General features: G+C 39.5%; 1 protein-coding gene across 1 annotated transcript in view; it reads right to left on the bottom strand.

Annotated features, from left to right (window-relative positions):
* Positions 1-26,780, bottom strand: part of TPH2 (tryptophan hydroxylase 2) — a 91,621-nt gene that overhangs the window by 23,737 nt on the left and 41,104 nt on the right. Inside the window, exon 8 of the mRNA XM_025402950.1 lies at positions 14,407-14,533. Coding sequence (XP_025258735.1) covers positions 14,407-14,533 — 127 coding nt within the window. The remainder of the gene's footprint in view (positions 1-14,406; positions 14,534-26,780) is intronic.

The following is a 26,780-nucleotide window of genomic DNA, read 5'->3' as shown; positions in this document are numbered from 1 at the left end:
GGAGTTTTCCAATGTAGAGATAACCCATTAGATGCAAACGTTTCCTGAAGTATTGACATCTATTCTATCAGTAAGCATATGTAACAGCAAATTAAACTTTACCAGTTTGACTGCTGAGAGAAGCCTCCCCTCAGGAAACGACCTTTGATCAGCCATCTTGCTCTCTGAACCTGATGTGAGTGCCCTCCTTCTTCTATCTTTGCCTTCACAAGCTATAAAGTCCCTGTTCACTTATCTATATCCCTCGGTTGACTGTAAGCTCCCAAAAAGTAGGACTAGCTGTCTAACAGTTGAATTCCTAAATCCTGGCACATAGTAGTTGCTCAGTAAATATCACTTAATGAATAAATGAATGGGCCATAACTGATTCTATCAGCGCTGTGGAAAATATATTTAATAGGAATACAACAAGAGTATGCCTTTGCTAGAACACCTTTGCAAAGAAGCAAAATCCAATGCCCTTACCTTGCCTATTATAGCCTTGGCTTTTTTCTTGGAAGAACTAAGACTCCTTAATTAGATTTGAAAGAGGAAAAAGTGAACAGCCAAAAAAAAGTTTTTGTGAGAGCTAAACAATTATATGTTTCTAAAGCATGTCATTTTAAGGTACTTCCCCTTGTTTTATTACAGAGAACTTTTAAACCTTGCTAGTTAGACACCAACATAGGACCCCTGTGTACAAACATGAAGACATATCCAAAACGCATCAAAACTAGAGCAAACAACATCTTTGGGAACTCTTCCAATGGCTTCTTTGCATACTTGTATGTTAATGAAGCCATCTTACAGCCAAACTGCAAACACCTGGCTGGAGTTCTCAGCAGCTTGAACTCATAAGGAGGAGCAGCCGAGATTTGAAACCCCAAATTTATTGCTTTATTTAGTTATTCAGGGAGAGCTGCATGTATTTATGAACAGCATCACTCCTAATCTGCTTAAGAAGTTTAGTCAGGAATTCATCTTTCACAGGCCCTCACTGGCACAAACAATATTTTCTCATTTGTTTTCCACAAGCTGCTTCCTGTGACTTGCCTTTCTCTATGCTCAAGGGAGGTGTGCTATTAACTCAGGGGAAGCCTCCTCCATCTCCAAGGAGAAGCTCGACATCTCTTAGGGGAGGCCTTACCTCTATTATTTATGGTTAAAACACTTTACATTGCAAAGTAGCGTGCTATCTCCATCTAAAACCATTCTGTAATATAAACTGCATAGTCTGCACTTCAGAAGGGAAAATGTGAGTTGCTGAAAGTTAGAGGATTACCCAAGGTCACGGGAGAAAATGAGAAACTCTCCAGGGGCCTTTCCTGGACATGAGTGCTTTCTGATATGGCCACCTAGAAGTCTGAGAGTACACTCATGTGAAACATGCTAGCTGGCATTTTTTGAACACTTAGCACTGTGCTAAGCAGCTTCGCAATGCATTATCTCGTCAATTTTCACAACAGCTCTATAAGATCGGATAGTATCATTAGCCTCATTTTAAAGATGACAAAACTGGGGCACAGAGAGGTTAAGTAACTTGTCCAAGGTTACTGACAAAGATCTTCATCTTAACCAAACTCTAATCAGGTTCCTCTGAGCCATTTTTCCAGTGACATCTTGACTTTGGTGCTTCTGTGCTCATGTCTGCATTGTCCAATGTTAGCAAGAATCCTGCTAAATTGTTTAATTCAGCCAGAATCCCTCACCCTTGACATCTGATCACCCTCGATATCTGATTGGAATCACCCTTGATATTCGATCATCCTCAGAATCTGATCAGATTCCTCATTCCCTACCTTTCCCCGGATGATGTCTGAATCATCCTGGCCTGCCTTCCACAGGAGTCCGGTTAGGTCAGTTTAGCCAGAATCCTCCCTTGCCCCTGAGGTTTCCTCTTAGAACTCTCCATGCACTGACCACCACCTCCACAACCCTGTTCCTTGGCTATAAATTCTCACTTTTCTTGCTTGTATCAGGATTTGAGCCTAATCTCCCTCTCCTACTGCAAAACTCGATCGCAATGGTTTCTGCACCTATCCTGATAGTCCTGCATAAAGTCTTCCTTACCATTCTTTAACAAGTGTTATGAATAATCTTCTCTTTAACCTCATCCAGCCAGTAAGTGACAGAACCTGGGTATAAACCCATGTAAGTTAACCCCAAAACCTGCACTCTGAATTACCCACTATACTATACTGCCTCACTAGCAGGTGCCTATAGTGCACAGCTCTGGAAAACTGCGTAGTGTCATATACAGTAGAGTTCACTATTTTGTGGATTCCAGTTTCCCTTTTACACCCTACCAGTTTGAGTGTCTGCAACCAAGTGCAGTGGGAGAGCTTTAGAATACTTTTGCTACTGGCAGATGTATATTTATGATCTAAACTCAAAATTAGAACAATGAAAGGGGCAAGTATTGATTAGACTGGATGAAAATAGCTCTCACTAATGGGGACAGAACTAAAGGAAAATTTGAAGATTGAGGAAATATGTGTGGAAAACAATTATTTAATTAAAAAGTGGTATCTGCTCAATTTTTTCTCAAAACAAAGAAGGAAAAGCAAACAAAACTCATTAGTCACAGATAATGTTCACTAAAACACTTTGCAACTTAAGTTGAGTGGAAGTCACAAACCCCACATTTCTAGAATATACCCAATTTATTCTTTCTTCTGTAGATATAAAAGATAAAGACTCTCCTGACAGCACAAGTGTTTGATAAATGGATGCACACCTCCATGCTCCTTTTTCCAATGACAGAACTTCCATTCTTATTTGACTTGGCAAAATGACTTTTCAGAAAAACTAGAAGACTATATGCCAAAATGTTAAGAGTGTTTATTGCTGCTGTGATAGTGTAAGTGATCTTTATTTTCCCTCCTTATCTATGTTTTAAAATTTTCTACAATAAATATATATTACCTTTTTAATAAGAAAGAGGAAAAAAGGTTTTTGTGAAGACTTTAAAGCCCCCTCAGGCCGGGCGCGGTGGCTCAAGCCTGTAATCCCAGCACTTTGGGAGGCCGAGACGGGTGGATCACCAGGTCAGGAGATCGAGACCATCCTGGCTAACACGGTGAAACCCCGTCTCTACTAAAAAATACAAAAAACTAGCCGGGCGAGGTGGCGGGCGCCTATAGTCCCAGCTACTCGGGAGGCTGAGGCAGGAGAATGGCGTGAACCCGGGAGGCGGAGCTTGCAGTGAGCCGAGATTGCGCCACTGCACTCCAGCGTGGGCAACAGAGCGAGACTCCGACTCAAAAAATAAAATAAAATAAAATAAAATAAAGCCCCCTCAGTAAAGAAGTCCCTGAGTCACCCTGCATCAGCCTCCTCTTCGTTGCTGAAGAGATGATTTTTTATGGACATTCTAAAGGACAGACTTTCAGATGCTGAAAAAAATGATGAGCACCCCCCTTACAAGGTGATTCATTCCTCCCAAACCGAACAGCATTTCTTACTTACCCCTAGTCTGGATTTAAGCCCTCAAATGACAGCATTTCCTTTTTCTAGGAGACATTTCCCCAGTGTGAAATTCACCCATCAGAAATAGTCCAGAAATGCCCATCCTTACTAAAGTGACAAGCCTATAAAACTCTAAGCAAATTGCAATATTTCTAAGAAGAGAGCAAAGAGATGTCTAATCACTGTGTGTTCAATCTCATGTCGTGTTTCTTATTGTGATACCATTCATTGTGGTGGCTCATAATGTACAGTAATACATTTTACATCTACTAAATGTATCCTGGGTTTTTATATCACAGTTCAGAAGAATAGCTTTAGAAATCCTTTTGACTCCTTTATTTGAAAACTACATTTGTGGAATGGGGTAATTAAATCCCTATAGTTTGATATAACATTACCTCTGCTATTCTAGCTCATAAAAAAATGCCAACCATCTTCTTTCTGCTTTTGCTAGAAATGGAATTACACCACAGATATTTCTGTTAATACAAGTCTAAGATTTTGAGAGCCTACTCCATTGTAGTTAAACCAGAAAACTCTTTCTTTTGTATATCTTTATGGAAACTGAAATGACTGCAGAAATCTGTGCTTGATGAATGTATTCTAGCTTACTTTGAGAAGAAAAAGTAAGAAGGCCTCAATGTCAAGACTTTTGAATTATGGGAAGAACTAGAGAATTGGAGGACTTAAAATGACTTTAAAATTATATATCCAATAACACACCTCCTTTGATGCAGTTAGAATTTTTTAGGTAATGGTGAGAAGAAGTATTTCCAGACCTGGGTATGATGTAGATAATGTCATATGTACATCACTGAAGTATGCCATCTCCTTTACTCCTTATTCAACACTGGGTGGTAGAAGAATATCTTCGTTTGAAAGATGACATATAATTTGTTGCTTTGTGCCTAAGCTGAGCACAAGGTTAGGAAGTAACAAATCTAACACTTAAACCCAGTTGGGCTAACTTCAAGTTCAGATTCTTTTCACCACATTGCACCACACCACATACTGCACATCAAACATCCCGAATAGCATCTTCATCAAGCTCGGATGAGTGCTGAGAGATCCCAGCTGTTGACCATGGTGTTTCTACACGGACAAAATGAAGTGTGTGCAGAGAATGGCGGGTTCAGCACCCAACTCAGCACATGAACAGAGAATAAAGAGTTACCAAGGCAGTCCTATCTTTATGAGTTTCCAAATATCTAAAATAGGATTGTGTTGCTTTGTTTCTCATCTGCAGTTATATGATGGCTCTCTGAGAGCCCTAGCATACAGTTCTAAATAACAAAGAAAGACTTGAGTTGCAAAAATATATAATTATTCCAGATTGCAAATATATTTGTTTCTGAACATAGTGGGCAATGCAGAGCTCCTGTTTGTTTTTGCAATTCCAGATGACTGTGGTGTTCTCATCATAATATAAATAGATGGCAAACACCTCCTAATGGCAACAACAAATATCATAAGGGAAACACGAACATATGAGTAGAACAAAACAGCCTGGGCTACAATATCAAAGTTCTCAGGAGAGAATTAGTCAGCAGGAAGTGTGGTAGAGCACCCAGGTAGAAAAAGACCAAGAAAAGGTAGTGGTGAAAATACTGAAAAAGGACAGAAGTCAAGGTCTATGTGAGTAGTTAAAGAATTCGAGTGCTTCTTGCAAGATGCTACTACCCTTCTATATGCACAGCAGACATAAAAGTGAAAGTAATGACTTGGAATAGATATTATTAACTTTTAATTAAGTTACTCTTAGAAATAACACACAAACTGATCATCCACACAAACATCTCAATTAAGAATGTATAAAAGTGCATTCCTCCCAGCCCTTTGTCAGCTTTGTATCAAATGATCCAAACAGCTGAACTAGTTCAAAGACTCTACATGGAATAAATAAGCCTGAGGCTTATTTCAAGCTTTCTGTAGAGATACTAAAGCGGTCATTTTTAATGTCATCCATGTTCAGAAAGAACTACAGCTGTGCATAAGTCTTTTAGCATCCAAAGATTCCCCATCCCCAGCCAGGTAGGCAAAGACAAGAGGGACCAGGAAACAAGTTAATATCCTCAGCAGGCAGGAAAATATTAATTAGCAATTTATAAACTAAGGTTACCTTTATAATTACACTCCTAATATAAATTATAGTTGATTATCAGTTTAAGACTGACTGTACATTTCATTACAACTCTCAGCATGAGAAAGTACTGGTTATCCTGAAAATTCAAATACACGTGATTCATGACCACCAAAAGCCCCAATCAATGCAAATTCTTTTACTTGGAACAAATAAATTATTTGTTTTAATCAAGGAAAGTAGAAACAGAACCCTGTATTATTAATTTCCTGACACTTCTTTCCTGCAAAAAATAAAATAAAATAAAATAGCTGACGGTCTGGTCAGGTTCACACTGAATTTCACCCTTTCAAAAAACATTCTAGATTTATACCTCCTAAAATGTGTTTATTGGAATACTAAAAGCTTGGGATGCTAATATGCATTTCATAAAAAGAGACCACTGTGACCATATAATGTATTTTCTTTCTTTTTTGTTTTGTTTTGTTTCTAAGATTTGTATTACTTGTCAAGTGCACTCCATAGCAATCAGTATCTAAATGTTTAGGGTTCTACCCTTGCCATTATCAGAGCTCAAATGTAGCCACGGTTCTTCCACCCTTTTCCTGGTCAGATAAAGAACCAAATTCTAATTTACGATTACAGTGTATTCTCATTTTCTCTGTCTGTCTCTCGCTGTCTCTTTCTCTTCCCCTTCTCTCTTTCTCTGTCTCTGTCTCTCTCCCCCTCGCTCATCTAGTGACATCTGTGGTTCTGCTTATAACTGTAAGCACTGGCCACCCTTTCTTTGTCGGCTGGGAGTAAAAACAGCCAGACCCTCTTTGCATGGCATTTATCTTTTTCTAATATTATTTTTGATTGACAAATCATGGTTGTATATATTTATGGGATACAATGTGATGTTTTGATATTTGTATGTGACGTGGCATGATTAAATCAAGTTAATTAACATGTCCGTTTATCTCACTTACCTACCTATTATTTTTATGGTGAAACATTTGAAAGTTACTCTCTTAGTTATTTTGAAATATACATTATTATTGACTATAGTCACCCTTCTGTGCAATAGACCTCAAAACCTATTCCTTCTATCTATCTAAAACTTTGTACCCTTTGACCAACAATTCTCAAGTTTACTTTTTTTATACTTTAACATTTCCAAAATGGAGCTTCATCTTACAATATCAAAAATTTTGCTAGCTGAATCTTTTTCCTTCTAAAAAAAAGCCACTATTAAATTAACACTATGTTTTACAACCAATGGCACCTTCGAATGGAGGAGATATGGTAAGTTTAGAAAAATAAGTTTTTATCACTTTTGGAGATTCATTCCACATATTATGTTATTAAAGGTTCTAAGAAGTTTGTAATCCCAGCACTTTGGGAGGCCAAGGTGGATGGATCACCTGAGGTTAGGAGTTCGAGATCAGCCTGGCCAACATGGCGAAACCCCATCTCTACTACAAATATAAAAATTAGCCGGGCATGGTGGCACATGCCTGTAATCCCATCTACTTGGGGGGCTCAGGCAGGAGAATCGCTTGAACCCGGGGGTGGAGGTTACGGTGAGCTGAGATCATGCCATTGCACTTTGGCCTAGGCAACAAGAGAGAACTCTGTCTCAAAAAAAAAAAAAAACACGAAGCTGTTTATTTAAGCTAGTGCTGTCCAACTACATTTGCCCATGGGTCCCTCCTTTTACAGAACTCATAATACCATTTCATAAGGCCATAAGTCTAACATTCCAGGAACCGGTTCTGGGAAAGACTCCTTATTCCCTCATTACCCTTAGCCAAGACTCCTCTCATCAGCATTACCAAGACCCAGTAACAGAAATCCTTCAATTAGAAAGTGAAGGTAGCCATGTTTCAGGGTTGACAGAACTGAATGGATCACCTAAAACTCTTGTGGAGGAAAACTCCCAACTGGGCCAGAGGCCGATTTATTCTGCTTTGGAAACATCTGTGGTGTATTCATACTGATTGCTTTCCCCTACAGATGATTCACAGCTTTGTCTGTTTCAAATGCCTTTATGATATGAGAAATGAATAGACTGAATTGAAGCCATCTGCATCATAGGATGGGTTGTACTGTTTGACAAAAGATGCCCCTTTACATTTTCTAACATTTGGGGGAAGGGAAATCAATATATTTCAGGGACTAGTTCCTAAATTCATCTGATCAGTAAATTTCTGTTTGTGTATTTGTATAAAAATAAATAATGTAAGTCGTATGGAAAAACAGCAGACAGAAGAGGATGAGAGCAGAGACACAAAACAGAAGCAATGACGTGGCTCTCATAGATGCAAAGGTCTGTTTACAGGGCTTGAATAAGTCATAAATACACTCATCTCATACTGCATGATATTTATCTGGTGATATCCTGTTCATCCAGTTGTTAGAAAATCAGGCAAAATATGGAAATAAGGATGAAAGATTACTATGTGCCTTTTGAAAGACATACTCTCCTATTGTCTAATGGATCTGCATGTCTAAAATGTCACCCACCCTTCCTGCTACCAAAGTGTAGTCCTTGAACCTGCAGCATCAGCATCATGTGAGATCTGTCAGGTGCCGAGTCTCAGGCCTCACTCCAGACCCACTCTATCAGAATCTGCATTTTAACACGATCCTCAGGTTACTTCATATACAACACGGTTTGAGAAGCACTGATCCAAGGGATATAATCTTTGTCTGACTTCCTATTTATTAGGGTCCACAGACTGTAAAACTCAATGTTAATTTGTGAAGATCGATAAATTGCAAATTATTTTGTCCACTAGACATGCAAATAATTTCTGCCCAGTAGAAAAGACAACCTCAAGGTTATAGTTTTATTGCCCTGCAGAACATTAACCATTTTTCATCTTATTTCAAGATTCTTTCCTTCAGTGACTATATATTCTTGGTTCCTCAAATTCTTCTTTGAACTAGATTTACCATCCTGCTTTTCCCTCATTAATGGGTTTTAAATAAATATTTGACACATGTTCAGTGCATATGTATGAGAGTCGTTGTTTGTAACAGGTTTAAAGTTATAACTCACAAGCAGTCACCTCTCAACTGCAATAAGATACTTATCTCTACTGAACACTGTAATCGCTGTCTTTTCTTAGGAAAAATATTGTGCTGTCCAGAAAACAGTAATTGAGAATGTGCAATGTGATATAAAGAAGAATCTAGCATGGGCTTGTCCCTCAAGGATGGTCTAGTCTAAGGTAGAATTTAACTGTAGATACAAGGACAGAGAATTGAGAGCCTTGTAGTTCTGTTTCAGCTTTTTGCAGACACCACTCGCAGCCAAAGAACATTTTGTCTTGTTTCAGTTTTTGAATTTGAAGCCCTTTAGCATAATATATATTCTCCAGTTGTCCACATGCTCTAATACTCCTTGTTTTCTTATATCAGGCTATTTCACACGTGTGTGCTACCTAGCTGGCCACTGAAGTAACATTTAAGTTTACCACTCCTAACATACACACTAATCTATTAAATTCACTTCCACTAGTGCTACAGTGGTAAATAGCTGGTCTCAAAAGTATAACACACTCTAAGCAGCCTTTATTGGGAATATTTTTGCATATCTATCACACACAGACCTTGGACAGCCATGATGAGTATGAAGAGAGTAATGCTGCCACAACCAGTGGTCTTATTTATTATCCACCAGAGGGCAATTTATTTACATGTATAACAATGCACTTGAAATACATTTTCTAAGTATTGTCATCAATTTCTTCAGATACAAAAGAGTTCATTTAAATGGTTCTCGGGGCATAGAAACCATTGCCCCCATTAAACAGCAGAGATAGCTTTATTCTCAAAACTGAGCACTATTAAAATGTCAAAATAAATATTCTATAGAAATATAGCAAGGAGATAGAGTAGCCATAGGCAATATAGTCTAGTACCTTGGAAAATGAGACCAAGAAGTTCAAAAGCTGCTTTGGACAAAGAGTTTGGCATTGCCGATTAGTCCTAGTGGAGGTTATTTTCTTCTTTAGACGGATTTGTTGATAGTACATCACAGAAAGTTATTACGTGTCTGCTTTCACTAGGCATGACTCTCTTTTTCCTAAGTGCTTAAATTCACTAAACAAGGAAAAACAGGCACTATAGAAACAGAGTCATTAATAATATAAATCTCACCTAGAGTCAAAGAGTAATATGGTCTGTCTCATTGTTCTGCATAAATAGTGATTTCCATGGCTTTCCATTTGTCCTCTCTATAGATTTTTCTCCTTTGGTGCATCTCATTGCTCATTTTCCTCTACTTCTTCAGAAGACTTAATGTCAACAACTTTGAGGAAATCAGCTAATAATACCTCTATTTCTCCTCTGGCCTTGCTAGCTACCACTATCCCCCTGCCATGGACTTTTTATCCCTGCCAGTAAGACCTGAGCTCTTAATCTTTTTGTTTCTGCAAGTGGGTCATTAAATTTGCCTTCTAGTTTCAGTATATGGCTTGAGGTTCATTAATATGCATGGTATCCAACAGGTTATTTATGCCAGGGCTTACTTTGAAATTGCCTGGTTGGAATCTGTGTGTATATGTGTGTGTGTGTGCGTGCACGCGTGTGTGTGTGTGTGTGTGTGTGTTTTCCCCCAAGACTATCTTCTGGCAACTTTCTATTCACTTTGTTCTTAACTGATGGATGGTATGTGGCTCTTGAAGTCAATAGCAGTTTTAGTATCATCTCAGGAACAATCTCCCTTAGCCTCCTCACACTGTATGAGGTTATCCTCCTCCATACTCTCCACATAATACAGAAAAAGCCTTCCAAATTTCTCTTTGGTCTGCAAAACACTATTTGAAGTAAATGGGCAGTCTATAGAATTGGGAAAATTTGGAACTGGAAGGTTCATGAGAGAGAGAAAGTCAGAGTGAGTTGGGGTGGGAGCTCAAGCAATATAAAGAAAAGAGAAATGAGTGAATCAGGCAAAACCATGGTGAGGCAAACACCCAACCCTACTCCATCCCAAATTCTTCACTGCATTTAAAGTGTTTATGTTAAGTCCTTTGCAAGTTTACGCTTTTTTTTAAGCTTTCAAAATCATCATAAGACTGCAGGTAGGTTGACCTCCTTGGTGGACACTTGATCCTTCCTACCCATGACCTATACAGAGAAGACCATCTCTTCCGGCTCCTGCCCCCTATGCTGAAGCCCAGCCTCCAACACTGAACTCAGAACTCACTCACACACGGTGAATATTCAGCTAAATCCATTTCTTCTACATAACTACTCACGTATATAAATTAAAAATAATATTGACTCTGGACTTTTTGTATTTTGGAGTACCAGACTGTGAGTTTCTTGAAGAAACTACCAGCTCTTTTTTTTCCCCCTGTCCCTACCTCATGGTAGCTAGGATCCTTTAGCCATTTAAAGAATACCTGGTAGCTTAAATTGACTTTTGCAAAAAAGCAGGTACATTTCAGGGAAAGGACAATAAAAGAGAGAGGGAGAGAAAGAGAGATGGTGAAACATGATTAATGGCCTAATGTTCTCTACCAGATGGAAGTGTTTTTAGCTGTTGGAGCTCAAGCAACCCAAGGCCAAGAGTGTTGGAATTATCCTAAGGAATGTAAGCTCCTAAAGAAAACTTACTCATCCTACAAATTGCTGGCCTAGTAAAATAGATTTCAAGGTATGAGTATTCGTTTTTTCCAGAAAGTGTAAAAGTAGAAACAAAGAGTAATGATCCTATAAAGATTTTGATGCCCTAATCCCCAGAACCTGTGAATATGTTACCTTTGCAGATGTTGATGATGGCCACACATAGAGAGATGGGAAGATTATCATAAATTATCCGGGTAGGCCCAATCTAATCACAGAAGCCCTTAGAAGCACAGGACCTTTCTCAGTCTTGGTCAGTGAGAGAGAGAGATGTGACGACAGAAACAAGATCGAAGAGATGCAGCGTTGCTGGCTTTAAAGAGGAATGAAGAAAGCCATGAGCCAAAGAATGAAGACCGCCTCAAGAAGGTGGAAAAAGCAGCAAAACGGATCATGCCCCAGAGCCCCCATAAAGGAACACAGCCCTGCCAAACCGGAGAGATTATTCTGACTGAAACTATTCCTCTATTCCCTCTTTCACTCTTCTCCACTTGACTATCTTTTCTCATCTTTAAAGATTCAGTACAAACTTCCTCTTAAAAAATCTGTTTTGTCGATATAAGCTATAATTTTCCAAAAAGTGGGGAGGACAATGTCATATTCCTTATAAGTGTAATTTGAATGATGGAATTAATTAATCATAATTTGATGGACTATAAAAATAAAGGACAATAAAACAGTATTCATGTCACTGCTTTTAAAAAAGAGATTAACAGGCTAGGCGCGGTGGCTCACGCCTGTAATCCCAGCACTTTGGGAGGCCGAGGCAGGCCGATCATGAGGTCAGGAGATCGAGACCATCCTGGCTAACACAGTGAAACCCTATCTCCACTAAAAATACAAAAAAAAAAATTAGCCAGGCATGGTAGCGGGCGCCTGTAGTCCCAGCTACTCAGGAGGCTGAGGCAGGAGAATGGCATGAACGTGGGGGGCGGAGCTTGCAGTGAGTCGAGATTGCACCACTGCACTCCAGCCTGGGCAACAGAGGGAGACTCTTTCTCAAAATAATAATAATAATAAAAATAAAACAAAAAAAGGATTAACAGCACTCACGAGGATCCACCTACATTTACATTCATAAACTTCTGCTTTTCTTCTTCTCCTCTATTTGGATGCACATGTTCACATGCACACATGCACACACACACACGCACACAAGTCAGCTCCACACAGCCTGGCCATCGAGTATCAGTCTATGGCTATTCAAAGTCAGACAAGTGAGCAATATATCTTGCTCCGTGATCAAGGGTATAGACGGAAGGGAGTCAAAGAATGAAACCAGAAAATGTCAAGGCAAATCTGAAAGGCACAGAAAAGGTTCCAAAACAAGGCATTTAAAACCAGAACCAAGGTTTCAGAACTAAACAACTCACGATATGGTGGTTTTAAAATATATCCACAAATACTTTGCCAATCCTTTTTCCAAATGGTGAAAACTAATTCCACTCCAGTTGAGTGTGGGCTGAAATGAGTCCCTTCTAATGAACAGAATATGGCCAATGTGAACAGCATCTGATCAAGCCACAAAAGATATGACAGCTTTCTCCTTGCTCTCACTCTCTCTCATCACTTGTGGAGGATGCCAGTGGCCATGTCATAAGTAGCCTAAGGAGAGACGCACACAGTGTGGAACTGAGGCCTCCTGCCAATAGCCACTTGAGTGAGCCATTTTGGAAGCCAATTCCCAAACCATCAGACAATTACAGGCCCAGCCAGCATCTTGACTACAACCTCCTGAGAGTCCCTGAGCCAGAACCACTCAGCTAAGCTGCTTTCAAATTTCCAACCATAGAAATTATGATATAACAGATGTTTGTTGTTTTAAGCCACTAAGCTTTGAGATAATTTATTATATCATGATGGATAGCCAATATACATGAGATACAATCCTTATACCAGAAGTTACACATTGGAAGTCAAGATCTAGATTCAGTCTACAAATATATTTTCTTCAGCTCATAATAGTGGGATTTTTTTTAATAAGCCAACATTTAAAAATAATTACATTTCATTTAGAAATCTAGATTGCCAGTCTCTCTAAAAAAATTTAGGAGATTTCTAGCAACACAAAGTCCTGCATCCCACCTCTGGTAACAAGCAGTGGAAGCTGAGCACCTGCTATACAAGAGACACGCTGTCCCTTGTCCACCACAGCCACCACCAGAGACTATTCATCTCCATACTGACCCCAGAGGTCCTTGCCATTTAGATGGCTTCTGCATTGCTATTTAACTTTTAGTTGAGAAATATTTCCCAGTTCCTATATCTTTATCAAAAGTAGGAAACAAAAGATGTACTGAAAGGTCTGTGTGTTTTCAAGAAATCCAGGAGAAAACATTTCTGAGCGGAAATGAAGAATATTCCTGCATATCAAATATGCCACTGTTGTGTACCTGTGCTGAATACATACAGTTTAAGAACACATTTTTCATCCCCTGGTGGTTTTGCTCACTAGGCTAACTGACTGGTCCCTGTAGGTGATGGGTTGGCTAAAACTGCTTTTTCTCTTCCTGGACCCTTAGAAATGGAGCTAGGGTAAGGCATATGAGCATGCTAGATCTGGTCCTTCAGCATCTTAAAGGTAGCAGCCAACATTAGACCTTTCCTCTCATATTGCTTGTTTTCAGAAGAACTTCAGTTTTAGGAAGATACTATAACATCCATTAAATATTTTTCTGGCTTTGTACTTAGAATAATTGTTGAGCCTGAGTATCTTACTGGTTGTTGACTCAAATTATGTCTGACTACAACCATCTAGAATAATCAGAGATAGTTTTAGGGGCAACCCCTACTTTATCATAAATGCATGCCTTTTACTATTACTAATATTTCTGTGAGGGTCAGCAAACCACAGCACACAGGATAAATCTGGACCACTACCAGCTTTTATAAATAAAGTTTTATTGGGACACAGTCACACTCATTTATTTACTTTTTTGTTGTCTGTGGCTGCTTTCATACCACAGTGGCTGAGCTGAGTAATTCTGACAGAGACCTTACAACCCACAAACCTAATATGTTTACTATCTAGCCCTTTATCTCTAGCTGACCCCTGAATAAGAATGATAAAATACAAATGTTTTGGTGGTCAATAAGCTGAGAACTCATTGTGCTTCAAAAGAATACAACACAGGAAAAGGTAAGTTCACCATGCTTTCTCCAGAAAATTTACCGATAACTCATAGTCAATAACCCTGAAGCTTTCTTTACCTTACAAATGGACATAAATATAACTGGTTTTAAGTTGAAAATGAACTCACCGTGGCTAGTTTCTGAACATCTTCATCTGATGCTCCCAGAGACGCCAGACCTATTTCTTGTGAAAACTGAGCAAACTTAGGATCCGCAAGTAGTGGAACATGTCCCAAGAGTTCATGGCATGTGTCTCTGACAAAGACATCACAAAGACATGTTGTATAAGAAGCTTTAAATTACCACTGGTAGAACACAACTTAAAATCCTAAATAAGACCTTGTCACTATAATTAATTAGTTACTATAGTTCATCAATCCTTGGACTTTTTAATCATTTTAATATGTCTGAAATCCCAGTGCCTCTCATAATTAACAGCAATTAAAACATATGATATATAATATTTTAATAACATAAAAGCAACTACCATTTTCAAGTTCTTACTATATGCCAAGTACATGGTAGGTGTTTTGTTGTATGCATTATCTCTTTTATTCTCAAAATAACCTTAGAGAATTGAAGTAACTTGTTAGCACAGGATCCTATAGATCACGGATAGGAAAACAACAGCCATGGTCCAAATCTGTTCCATTGCCTGTTTTTGTAAAAAAAAGTTTTACTTGAATATAGCCATGCCCATTCACTTGTGTATTACCTGTGGCGCTTTTGACCACACTGCAGAGTTGAGTAGTTGTGACTGAGATCATAGAGCCAAAATAATTAATTAGCTGACCCTTTACAGAAAAAAAATTGCTGTTTCTTGCCATAGATAGTGAGGAAGGCAAAATTGGAATCCAATTTGTCATGATTTTTAAACTTTTGCTGTTAACCCTTAAGTTGTACTGCAACTCTGTTACACTTTGCCAGGCAATGGGTAACGGGAGAGGATTCTATTGTCATCATCATCAAAGTAGCTTTTCCAGTAGATGATTTATACCTCTAATATAAGCAACTTTCTCGTGATAACACACTATAAGAATCTCCCAGTTCTCTGCTTTGGTTAGCCTGAACTAGGTAATAATAGAAGCCTGGAACCCCTCTCATTTGTCTGAGCTTTCATTTGGAGCCAGATAAGTGGGCAAAAGACAGGTATCTTTCACAACAATACAAGGCAGATGCCTTCCTGAGTCATTGCCATGAATAATGAACTGTTCCATGATACCAAGCTGTAATGGAATGAATTCCCCTATGGTTGTCTGGGAATGGATTGAGATGCAGGAACATTTTAAATTACTGACCAAAAAAAATACCAATTACCTAGGTAGTAATTAAAAGATATTTTTGATTTCACTTGTACTCCTCTGAAATCTATCACTTCAAATAGGTGCTAGAATACAAATACCAGGTGCTACCATTATCACAATTATAAAGTATGTTGGATGGTCACACAGTTGAAGCAAATGAATGATGGTCAAGAGCCAAGATTGATGCCCACATGAAATAGATAGCATCACTCAATCACTCAATCAAAAAGTCTTATTCTCACAACCCAAACCATATCCCCAACCTTGGCCAGTTACTTCATAGAGAGCAGGTTGAAAGGGCAGCCAGTTGAGAATAGTGAACAGGATACTGAAACAAACTCCAAATTCATCCCTTGTCAACTGTGTCAATAACTTCCTTTTCTGTACATGAACTGAACTGAATTTGTTTTTTTAAAAAAAAAAGGAATATGAGGTTGTTATTCTGCAATCGCATTGCTTATGGCAAAGAAGCAGATGCACTGGATTTCAGGGTATAGGGGCATTTAAATGTAATCCAAGCCCTTCATTTTACATATGAAGAAATGAAAAATAAAGAAGAGAGAGAATATACTGAGCTCCTACTATGTACTAGGTAATGTGCTAAATGTTTTCAAGTCACATTGGTAACTGACTCTTTCCTTACGTGTTTTATAAAGGAATAATAAATATAAATAAGAGAAGCTTTATTATTCCAATTTAACAAATGAGGAAGCTAAAATTTAGTAAATCTAAGAATCTTTTCCTAAGCTACCACATTTTTAGCAAAGACAGAGACAATTCTTTTCTTTTAATCAGGATCTCCCTTTGTTGCTCAGGCTAGAGGACAGTAGTGCAATCACAGCTCATTGCAGCCTGGACCTCGTGGGCTCAAGCAATCCTCCCACCTCAGCCCCTCAAGCAGTTGGGACTACAGGCACATGCCACCGCACCTGGCTAATTTTTTGTAGAAATGTCAGGGGTGGAAGTTGGGGGGGGGTTCCTCACAATGTTGCCCAGGCTGGTCTTGAACTTCTGACCTCAAGCAATCCTCCCACCCCGGCCTCCCAAAGTGCTGGAATTATAGGCATGAGCCACTGCACCCAGCCCAGAGACAAGGTTTGAAATCAAATTTTTTGAACTCCAAACCTACACTCTTTCAGCTCTCTGTTGTTTCAATTTGTAGATATGGTGTAAGCAAGAAAGGGGCTGGGGCGTACATAGCTTAGGCCGTAGGAAGAGAGTTTAGTCAAGCTAGCTAGCACAAGTAAGAAATGTAGTCAGTATTTCCTAAGTCTCTTTTCCTCCAACTCAGTGCTTCTCAACTTTCCAAATCACTTGAGGAGTGTTTTAAAAATACCGAATGACTAGGCCCTGCCTTAGACTAATTCAATCAGGCTCCCTGAGATAAACCTGAGCATTTTTTTTAAAACTCTCACCAGGTGATAATAAGACACAGCCAGGGCTGAGATTCACTGTCATAACTGATGACTCTAGGAGCTCTCCTAGCAAGCTTCAAGCAACCAGTACTTAAAACTACAACTGAGTGTGATTATGTAATCGAGAGCTGCTCAAGTTTAATCCCAATAAAATTACATCATGATACTGAAGAATAATGAAAGGTGGTGACTGAGAGGTAGATGGGTAACTAATTCCTTCTCCATGTGCATTTGATTCAGTTAGAAGTCCAATACTTCTAAGCCGGGAGTGGACCCTATGGACTCATTCTTCTGATCAATTTTTTAAAAGGTCATGCCGCCTGCGCCAATATTGGAATTAAGATCAAGTAACCCACCATGGAAAAATCTGAAAACCTCCATTGTAGCTCATGATGTAAATGCTAAAGAGCTCCCACTGATCCAGGCAAAAGATGTGGCAACAATAATTTTAAATTAGTCACTATGTCAACTCCAAGAAAATACTGAAGATTATGAGTATGCTCTCATTGCATAAACAAGATGAGCAGAAACTAAAGTAACAATTATAGTGAATGCTTACTATGAGCCAGGCACTGTGCTAAATGCTTCATAACATAAGAAGAGAATAGGGTAGGTCAAAGCTACAGTGGTGTTAGATGCTTGGTGCAATACGGAATTTACCTTTGAACTTGTTAAATACTTGAAGAAGGCCAATCCAAAAGACAGTCTTCTGTCTACTTAGATACTAATGGAGTCCAAAAGCTTACTGGTAGAAGGTAAGGTGAAACGTTAGCAGTTAGGAAAATACTAGAGATCCAAAGACATTCAGGAGTCAGTTCTCCATGGTAGAAAAAGGAGCTATCACCTGAGTGTTAAGATGTCATTATCAGAAACCTATAACTCACTAGCCAACTTAAGAACCTTTAATACCATCACAATAACAAAGTAATCTAACTACACAAAGAAGAGGATAAAAGAAGTTATAAATTTGGAAGAAAAGAATCATACAATACGGCAGAGTGAGTTATATTGTTTCATTAAGAATGAAAGCCTGAAGCGAGATGTCTAGCAGAATTATTAATGGAACCTCAGATATACCCTTTGCTCTATTACAAGTAGAAATGATTATGCTGTATTTTGCTAGCTTGTGCCCTCTTCTCAGCTCCATTTCCATGCAGAGACCCTGAGAAAGACCTTCCCTTCAGATTCCTGAACAAAGTGTGGACACAGTATGTCATGGGGCCAAGGCTTTGAGCACCTGTATTTCAAGACCAAGAACAAGGTTATTATATTTTATGTCTTTGGCGAAACATTCTCAAAAATAAACACCATATTGTTCTCTATCCCACTGTATTTGGCTAAGGTACATGTAGACAAAGGAAATTGAAGTGCCTGGAAACTCTTCAACCAGAGAGCAAAGATTTTTAACATTACTAATAAAAGCAATTCATTAACTTTGAAAAGTTTACGTTTTTTAGATTCTCTGAGACCAGAGGACTTAGAAGCTGAAGTGACCTCCACTCTTTGGGGCAGAAAGGGGTTCCAGGCTATGAGTAGTCTGAAGGAGACTGCAGACCGCAAAAACCTTCTCTCTAACCTCTGTACCAATTAAGGTCTGCTGGGCTGAAATTATGCTATTAAACTTTATTTTACAAAGTGCAAATGCCACTGCACTGGGTCCTGCATGTAAAGTAGTTTGAGATCCCTACTTTGGTTGTATCATCCACAGCCGAACCCCTGAGTATCTAATTATGAACAGGTTTCTGATGTGAGTTCACGACTATTGCCTTATCTCACCAGATCTCTCCAAAAAGATTCAATTATTTGGCCATAATTGCACCTGTCAGCACATGCTGCCTCCAATCTCTACATCAGCAAACTTTTCTCTTTTTAACTCCCATTGCTTTGATACATTTTTGCCTGAATAATGCTTTTTAGAGTCCTTTTTACAAACGTGCTCTGTTCACTGGAAATACAAGACCTTTCAAAGCTGTTAACACTGTAAAACATCATGTCTCCTTTTTATTAAAAAAAAAAAAAAAAAGCAAGAGCTGATATCAGACACTAAACTTTTGCTGCTCTAAATTGGAATCTTCTCTGATAAGCCCTGCTAGGGGGATTCTAAAGCCTGCAGAAATAGGTCCACAAAGGAGCCTCGGTGAAATGTCTCTGGGAAATTCTTAACTCAGTCCAAGAAAGTAGCCATCATTTTGCTATGAAGAAATAAGGGTTCTGGTTGTTAAGTTCAAATTCAAAATGAGTCTGGCATTTTTCTCCTCTTATCAGTTTTCAAAGCTGACTCCTTGCACTACATGTTGAACAACTCCTTTTTATTTTTGGTGTACATTAAAGCCTTTACGAGGCATTGAGTGAGCGTCCAACATTTGCTTCCCATCCCAAATCTGCACATCTGTCTTTTAAAACATATTTCTATAGGTTTTGTTTGCTCTAAATGACACAGAAGCCAACACTTTAGCTAAATCATGAAGAGAAGGAAAGGCAGATGAGTGGGAGAGGTGGAAACTTTGCATTAATAAAAGGAAGCAGGAGGATGAGCTGGGAGGCAAAATAGGGTGCGTTTTTCGGCTTTCACACAACATTTGGTGGGTAAATGCAAGTAATGTGGGATAACACACTGGGATGCACTGCAGACAGGTGACTTGGTTTGCTTTCATTGCAAAAGATGATAAGGGGAATTAACTTGGTAGTGAGGCAACTTTCTCTCAGGGCTTATTTTGGAGCCATATACAGAGTTTCTTTAGTTTCGATTTAAAATAGCATACTGTAAAATCTGACCCAGATAAGATTTTAGGCAATTCTTATGCTCACTCCTTCTTATATTCCTATCATAGTATAACTACAAAGTCACTTTTTTTCTTTTTCTTTTTTTTTTAAAGTCGGGCACCTGGATGTTGCCCTGGAGAAAATCTTCTTTGCTTTTTCCCTTAGGAATCACATGGGCGTGCACTGATGTTTCTCTTCTTTATTACAATTCTTTTAAGACTGGCAGATATTATAGTTGTCTTTCTTAAAATTTAGTTCATTGTGTGCCTATTTGTACCAGGTGCTATATTAGGAACTCGGGCTTAAAAGTAAACAAGGCATAATCTTAGAATAACTCCTAGCAAAAGTCACCATCTGGTTTCAGAAAAAGGCAATCAAATAGCAAGTACAAACTTTCCTGATGCATCAAAAGAAACAATTTCCAGTTCTTAGAGGGACCACAGAAAGACTGCAATGGAAATTCTGTTTGGTATGTCACTAGCTCCCTACTGATATAGCTTAGATATTTGTACCCAACCAAAATCTCATGTTAAAATGTAATCCCCAATGTTGAAGGTGGGGCCTGATGGGAGGTGACTAGATCACGGGGGTGGATTTCTCATGAATGATTTAGCACCATCCTCTGGGTGCTGTCCTCAGGATAGTGAGTGAGTTCTCCCTAGATCTGGTCATTTAAAAGTGTGTTGCACACCCCCTCTAACTCTCTCTCTCATTCCTCCTTTTGTCATGTGAAGTGCCTGTTCCCTTTCTGCCTTCCCTCATGACTGGAAGCTTCCTGAGGTCTCCCCAGAAACAGATGCTACTACGCTTCCTGTGCAGCCTGCAGAACCATGAGCCAATTAAACCCCTTTTCTTTATAAATTACCCAGTCTCGGGTATTTTTTATAGCAATGCAAGTATGACCTAATAAACCCACCATTTCTGAAGTATTTCTTATTTATTGGAGAAATAAGAGATATTTAACTTTCTCTCCACCTCTCCAAGTTCAGTGTATTAAGAAAGCAATATAACACAACAGTCAAAAGCATATACCCTAGTGTCAGACTTAAGTTCATCTCTCATATTCTTTTGTAGGCAAATTACTTAGAGCAGCACTGTCCAATGGGACTGTCTGCAACAATAAAAATGTTCTGTAGCTGTACCATCCAATATAATAGCCACTTGACACAGGTGTCTACTGAACACTTGAAATGTCACTAGTGCTACTGAAGAACTAAATGTGTACTTTTATTTAATTTTAATTAATAAATGTAGGTAACCACATCTTACCATATTGGACAGCACAGACATAGTGTTTTCTCATCTATAAAATGGAGATTGTAAGATTTCTTCTCTCTTATATTATTTTTTCTCTTATTGAGATGGAGTTTCCCTCATATCGCCCAGGTTAGAGTGCAGTAGCCCCATCTCAGCTCACTGCAAGCTCCGCCTCCCGGGTTCAAGAGATTCTCCTGCCTCAGCCTGCCGAGTAGCTGGGATTACAGGCACCCGCCACCACACCCAGCTAATTTTTTTGTATTTTTAGTAGAGACGGGGTTTTACCATGTTAGCCAGGCTGGTCTCAAACTCCTGACCTCAGGTGATCTGCCCATCTCGGCCTCCCAAAGTGCTGGGATTACAGGCGTGAACCACTGCACCCAGCCATCTCTTACATTATTAAACAATGTAGTAAGAGAATGCATGGAAAATCTTAGTTCCCATCAGTTAGGTATTATTATTCATTACATTACATTGTATTTATATCTAAGCCTATCATACTCAAATAAGTTTTGCCCTTTGAGAAGGTACTTTATCACTTAAGAAGGAGTAAGTTTCTCTAGGATAGAGATTAGGCCATGTTCATATTTGGGTCTGCAGTGCTTAGAAAAGCCTAGCACATAAGATAGGCTCAATAACTGCTTTTTTAACTCAACTGAATAGACTAGGTGATGATGGGGCTCTATTGCTCCAAATAGAAGTGAATCCAAGTGAAACTCAAGTATGGTTTTCCTAATTTCCAGTGTCACATAAAGGCTTTGGACCAGAACTTGGTTTTGCTATTTTCTAGTTGTGTAACCTTAGGGAAATTACCTGACTTCTTTGAACCTTGGAATTGCCATCTGTAAAATGGTGACAATCCTGTTGACCTAATAGAGATGAGTAGGATGATGCCAGACAAACAGAATGTGTTTGGGAAATGTCTGCTCCCTCTTTCCTTCTCTCTTGTGGTGGCTTCTGTGCCCATCCATAGATGTAATTCTCTACACGGTAGTAAAGAGGTATGAACAGTGATTACTTCTTTCTTGCATAAAATTCAATCATTTTGGATTTCTTCTTCTGAACTTGCAATTTAAAAATGCAAATACTCCTGGAAAAATTTCTCCCTGGTCATCTCAGTCTTCCACACCTGAAAATACATAATGAACTTCTCCCTGACTACAGAGTGCTGGAGGAATATAAATTTTGATTTGGGCCAGGTACTTCTGAGTGCTAATTTTGGATTATGGGCTCCACACAAGGCAAACAGAACTGGGTGCAGGGGTAGGGAAGAGTGACATAAGGAATCCTGCTTTGAATCAGCAAAAAAAAAAAAAGAAGAAGAAGAAGAAGGGTGGCTGAAGCATTGAAGCCTTATCCCAAGTCACTACAGAAAACAGCCTAAAAGAACAAAAACAGGGTTCCAGCAGACACTTAGATGCAATTTTGGTTTCACACTGCACATTTTAAATAATGTATAGGACTTTTAAAAAGTAGAATGTATATTGTTAGAATGCATAAGCTCTCGAGACAAAAGACTCTATAAGAAGCCTCAGGGGTTATTTTTGCTTTTAGGCACTTCACAAAACTAGACACAATATTATGATTGAAAACTTGGGAGTCCAGGTCTAGGAACATGGCCTTGTAACTAAGGACACACTGGAATTTTATGATGCACATTAGCCCTCCACATGAATTTAAGAGGTGCCGAGTAAGGGTGGACTTACTTGGTATTTTTATAAAGCTTTTTTCTCTCCAAAGATCAAAGTGTTATTTCATCATTGCTCACACAGGGAGGTTAAATGGCTTGCTGACAGTCACGCTGGGAGCTGAGAGTGGGGCCTACATTTCTGGGCAGGCAGGTCCTTCTGCCTGAGGACACAGCAGTCTCCTATCTGTATTACTGCCCTTTCAGAAGGTACTTTAGCACTTAAGAAGGAGTAAGTTTCTCCAGGACAGAGGTGAGGCCATGTTCATATTTGGGTCTGCAGTGCTTAGAAAAGCCTAGCATATAAAATATGCTCAATACTGTAGAGAGGTGCTGTCCCCTTCTTTTTCCCATTGAGACAGCAGATGCCTCCTCCTCTTGATAAATGGGGCAGACCAACTGTGACCTTGTGAAAATCAAAGGAGAAGGTGGGCCTCCAAGGAACCAGGAAGTTGGGCCAAGGACTGGATGGAGCAGCACAGCACTAAACTATATAATAGCCATAAACAGTCTTATGGTTCTGGCAAATCAGGGTCACCAAATAAAAGTAAGGAAGTATCCCTTTCAAGGCCAGGCACAGTGGCTCATGCCTGTAATCCCAGCACTTTGAGAGGCCAAGGTGGGCAGATCACAAGGTCAGGAGTTCGAGACAAGCCTGACCAACATGATAAAACCTCATTTATGCTAAGAATACAAAAATTAGCCAGTTGTAGTGGCGGCCCCCTGTAATCTCAGCTACTCAGGAGGCTGAGGCAGGAGAATCACTTGAATCCAGGAGACGGAGGTTACAGTGAGCCAAGGTCGCACCACTGTGCTCCAGCAGCCTAGGCAACAGAGTGAGACTCCATCTGAAAAAAAAAAAAAAAGAAAGAAAGGAGTCTTTTCAAATCTCTTCTACAAAATGTACCATTGGAAAACAACAACAAAAATGCTATTCACCCTCAGCATAGAAATAAGTTGTGAGTATTTCTGTTTAGTGTTACTGATTAACAAAATAGTGGCTAAGCCCACAGGTGCTGGTATTACTCCTGAATTTCAAACCCTGACTCACGTACTTACCAGCTATGTTACCTTGGGCAATGTATTTAACCTTTCTGTGCCTCATTTCCTCATCTATAAACTCAGAATAATAATAATAACAACTCAAAGTGTTGTACTATTAGGTGAGTTCATCCATACATAACACAAAAAATAGTGTCAGGTGCTATTAACAGTAAACCTGTGTCCAGTTGATATATAGTAGACATGTTTGTTTGCTATTCATAGTAAAAGTATTGTTGCTACTGCTGTTGTGGTTGCTGTCAAGATTATCTATGCTAGAGGATGGAAGGAGTTCAAGTATTTTCAGGTCTTGAGGCCACTAACATCTTAACTGACCCTCAGTATAGCCCAAACCAGACTTCTCTTAAGTTAGAGGATGGCTACCAAACTGAGGGTATATGCACCAGTTACAAAGCAGGAAAGGGAGGCCAGATGGGACCGGCTTTCTGGGAACATGCCATTTTCCAAGAATCACTGGTAATAATTCTGCTCTGCAATCCTGAGCAGCAAGAATGGTAATAGTGCTATGGAAGAAGCCAGGTGGATGAGCAGGAAGCTTGGCACCAGGCTCGCATGTCCTGTGGGAAAGAACAAGTTTAAGCTAAACACAGCTCGTGGGCATGCAGGTTAAACTCCATAAAGCTCTGGTTTATCCTCCCAGCTCTGCAGGAAGACCATGCTGAGATGACTTCAGCAAGGCCCGATATTAAAAACACCAACAACAGCCAGGGCCCAAGTCCCAGAACCTCTCAGGTGGGAACAAGGAGGAAAAGTTGGGAAAGAAAACTTCATATTTTTCCTCTCATTATGGACCTAGTGAGAGGCATCTGTTCAATCAAGACGGGAGCAACCAAGCTTTCCTAATAAGCAAGGGTTAAGCAAAAAATTCATTTACTTTACTTAGAAATGGATGAAAAATAGTGTCAGAAATAATTCACTTTTATTTTCCTTATAAAATTAAACAGCAGCAATTATAAGAAAAATCACCTGACTGCAAAGCCTTTAAACAGTTATATTTAAAAATAACATTAATTGCCTCTAAACTGGTCGACTGCAACAAAAAAGATGTTCCTTAACACAAATGTATTTCATTGTATTATGGCAATATAAGTTGCAGTATTAGTCACTGGTACCCTGAATTATTCCTTAATGCTGAAAGTTTGCTCTTTGATTTGAAAAGTGACACCAGCAGAAAAGAAGAGATGTGTGGAATAGGAACAACACAGCAAAGGGTGCTGCCTTGGCATTAGAAATAGAACACCGCACCCATATATGCCAAGCTGGCAGCCAGTAAAAAGAACTGTGAGTTATTGTTCCTACCTAGCAGACTGCGCCCCCACTTTGCCTTTTAAACAGACCACTGAGGCATCTGACCATGAACCTTAGGGGCTCACACTCTGCTAGTTGCCAGGGTTTGTGCCCTCTCTCTCTCTCCTCTCTCTGCCTGACTCTCCATTCCGATCCACAGGACCCAGGGTTGAAGGAGGACTGCTTTCCTGATACACTGCACCCTCTCTGCCTCGGATCTGCAAGTAACCCTGTTCTAAAAGAAGATGAGGTGGCAGGAGGGCATAGCATGAGAGAGCGCACAATGGACTTCCCAGAGAGACAAAAATGAGATCAGGGAGATCGAGAACTTCTCAAGATTTTGTTCTGCCACTGTACACATGCCAGGCGATGCTCACATAGCTACATAACTTGGAACTCTGCATCTTTCCCTCTCATTCCAGTGAGTGAGAGGGAAGGTACAATTGGAATAACTTTGAATTTGGCCCAGTTGATTTTTTTAAAGGAAATTATTTGCACACTTCCTTACCCGATTAGTGAGAACATTGCAATCACAGCTGATCAAAGCATGCAGCCAGGCAATACTGAAATGCAGATTCATTGCCTCAGGCACTGCTCAAAGGGAGAAAAGGCAAGAGTCCATTTCCTCTTCTAGCAGATCAGTGACCTTTCAATCCAGGCATTAATGCATAGAAAAGCAACTCCTCCCACCAGGAAAACCAGAAGTCACTAATTCACCAGGGGTTCTCTATTGTCCTCCAGGCCGGAAAACTTTCGCCCAGGAAACCAGTCTAATCTGCCATCACTGTTTTTTTCTTTTGATAGATTCAGGGGATCCATGTGAAGATTTGTTACAGGAATATATTGTGTAATGGCGAGGTTTGGTTTCCAGTGTACCAGGTTTAGAGAAGTCAGAGCCTTTAAAATTGTAAAATGTAAAAAGAAGTCGAAGATATGTTTAAAATCCAGTGTGTGTTGAAAGCTGTGATGGCAAAATCCATTCTACCAGACTGAAAGCGAAAATAAAATTCTCTTTTCAGATAATGTCTTTTTTGTTGCTTCATGCTCCTTTCTACCTGGGTCTTCAGGGCTCACCTTTGTCTCATTAGTGCAGCCTCCACTACAACAGTTCAGCAATTGAAAGCAGCTATTTGGAAGCACAGTACAAGCACCAAACACAGTAGCCAAGCTGAACTTCATAAATTGGAGAATCTGCCCTCCCAGTTGGTTTTCAATTGAAGAAATGGGATTTCATTACAAAGACAATGCCTGTGAAAGTGCTTGGGCAGGAAACATCCCTCCCAGTATAGTACCCATAGATTCAAACTATGTGGCTGAGAAGGGACTTAGGACTTTGCAATAGACAAGGATTAAAAAGATCTTTACAGAGAATTTTGTCTGCATAGTATATTTCTGGAAGGATGAAATGGAAACTAGTAGCAGTGGTTGCCTCTGGAGAGGATGCACTGGGTATCAAGGGGACAGAGGATGGAAAGAAACTCACTGTTCACAGTATATACCTTTTAGTGCACTTTAAATTCTGAATTATGCATATGTATTACCTATTCATAAAGTAATAATTTAAAAAACCAAATGAATGGCCTGTAATCCCAGCACTTTGGGAGGTCGAGGCAGGTGGATCACCCGAGGTCAGGAGTTCAAGACCAGCCTGGCCAACATAGCAAAACCCCATCTCTACTAAAAATACAAAAAATTAGCTGGGTATGGTGGTGCATGCCTGTAATCCC

Source organism: Theropithecus gelada, chromosome 11, assembly GCF_003255815.1.
Source record: "Theropithecus gelada isolate Dixy chromosome 11, Tgel_1.0, whole genome shotgun sequence".
NCBI classification, from domain to species: Eukaryota; Metazoa; Chordata; class Mammalia; order Primates; family Cercopithecidae; genus Theropithecus; species Theropithecus gelada.
Note: the sequence above shows the minus strand (reverse complement) of the source record. Positions and strands in the feature narration are given on the sequence as shown.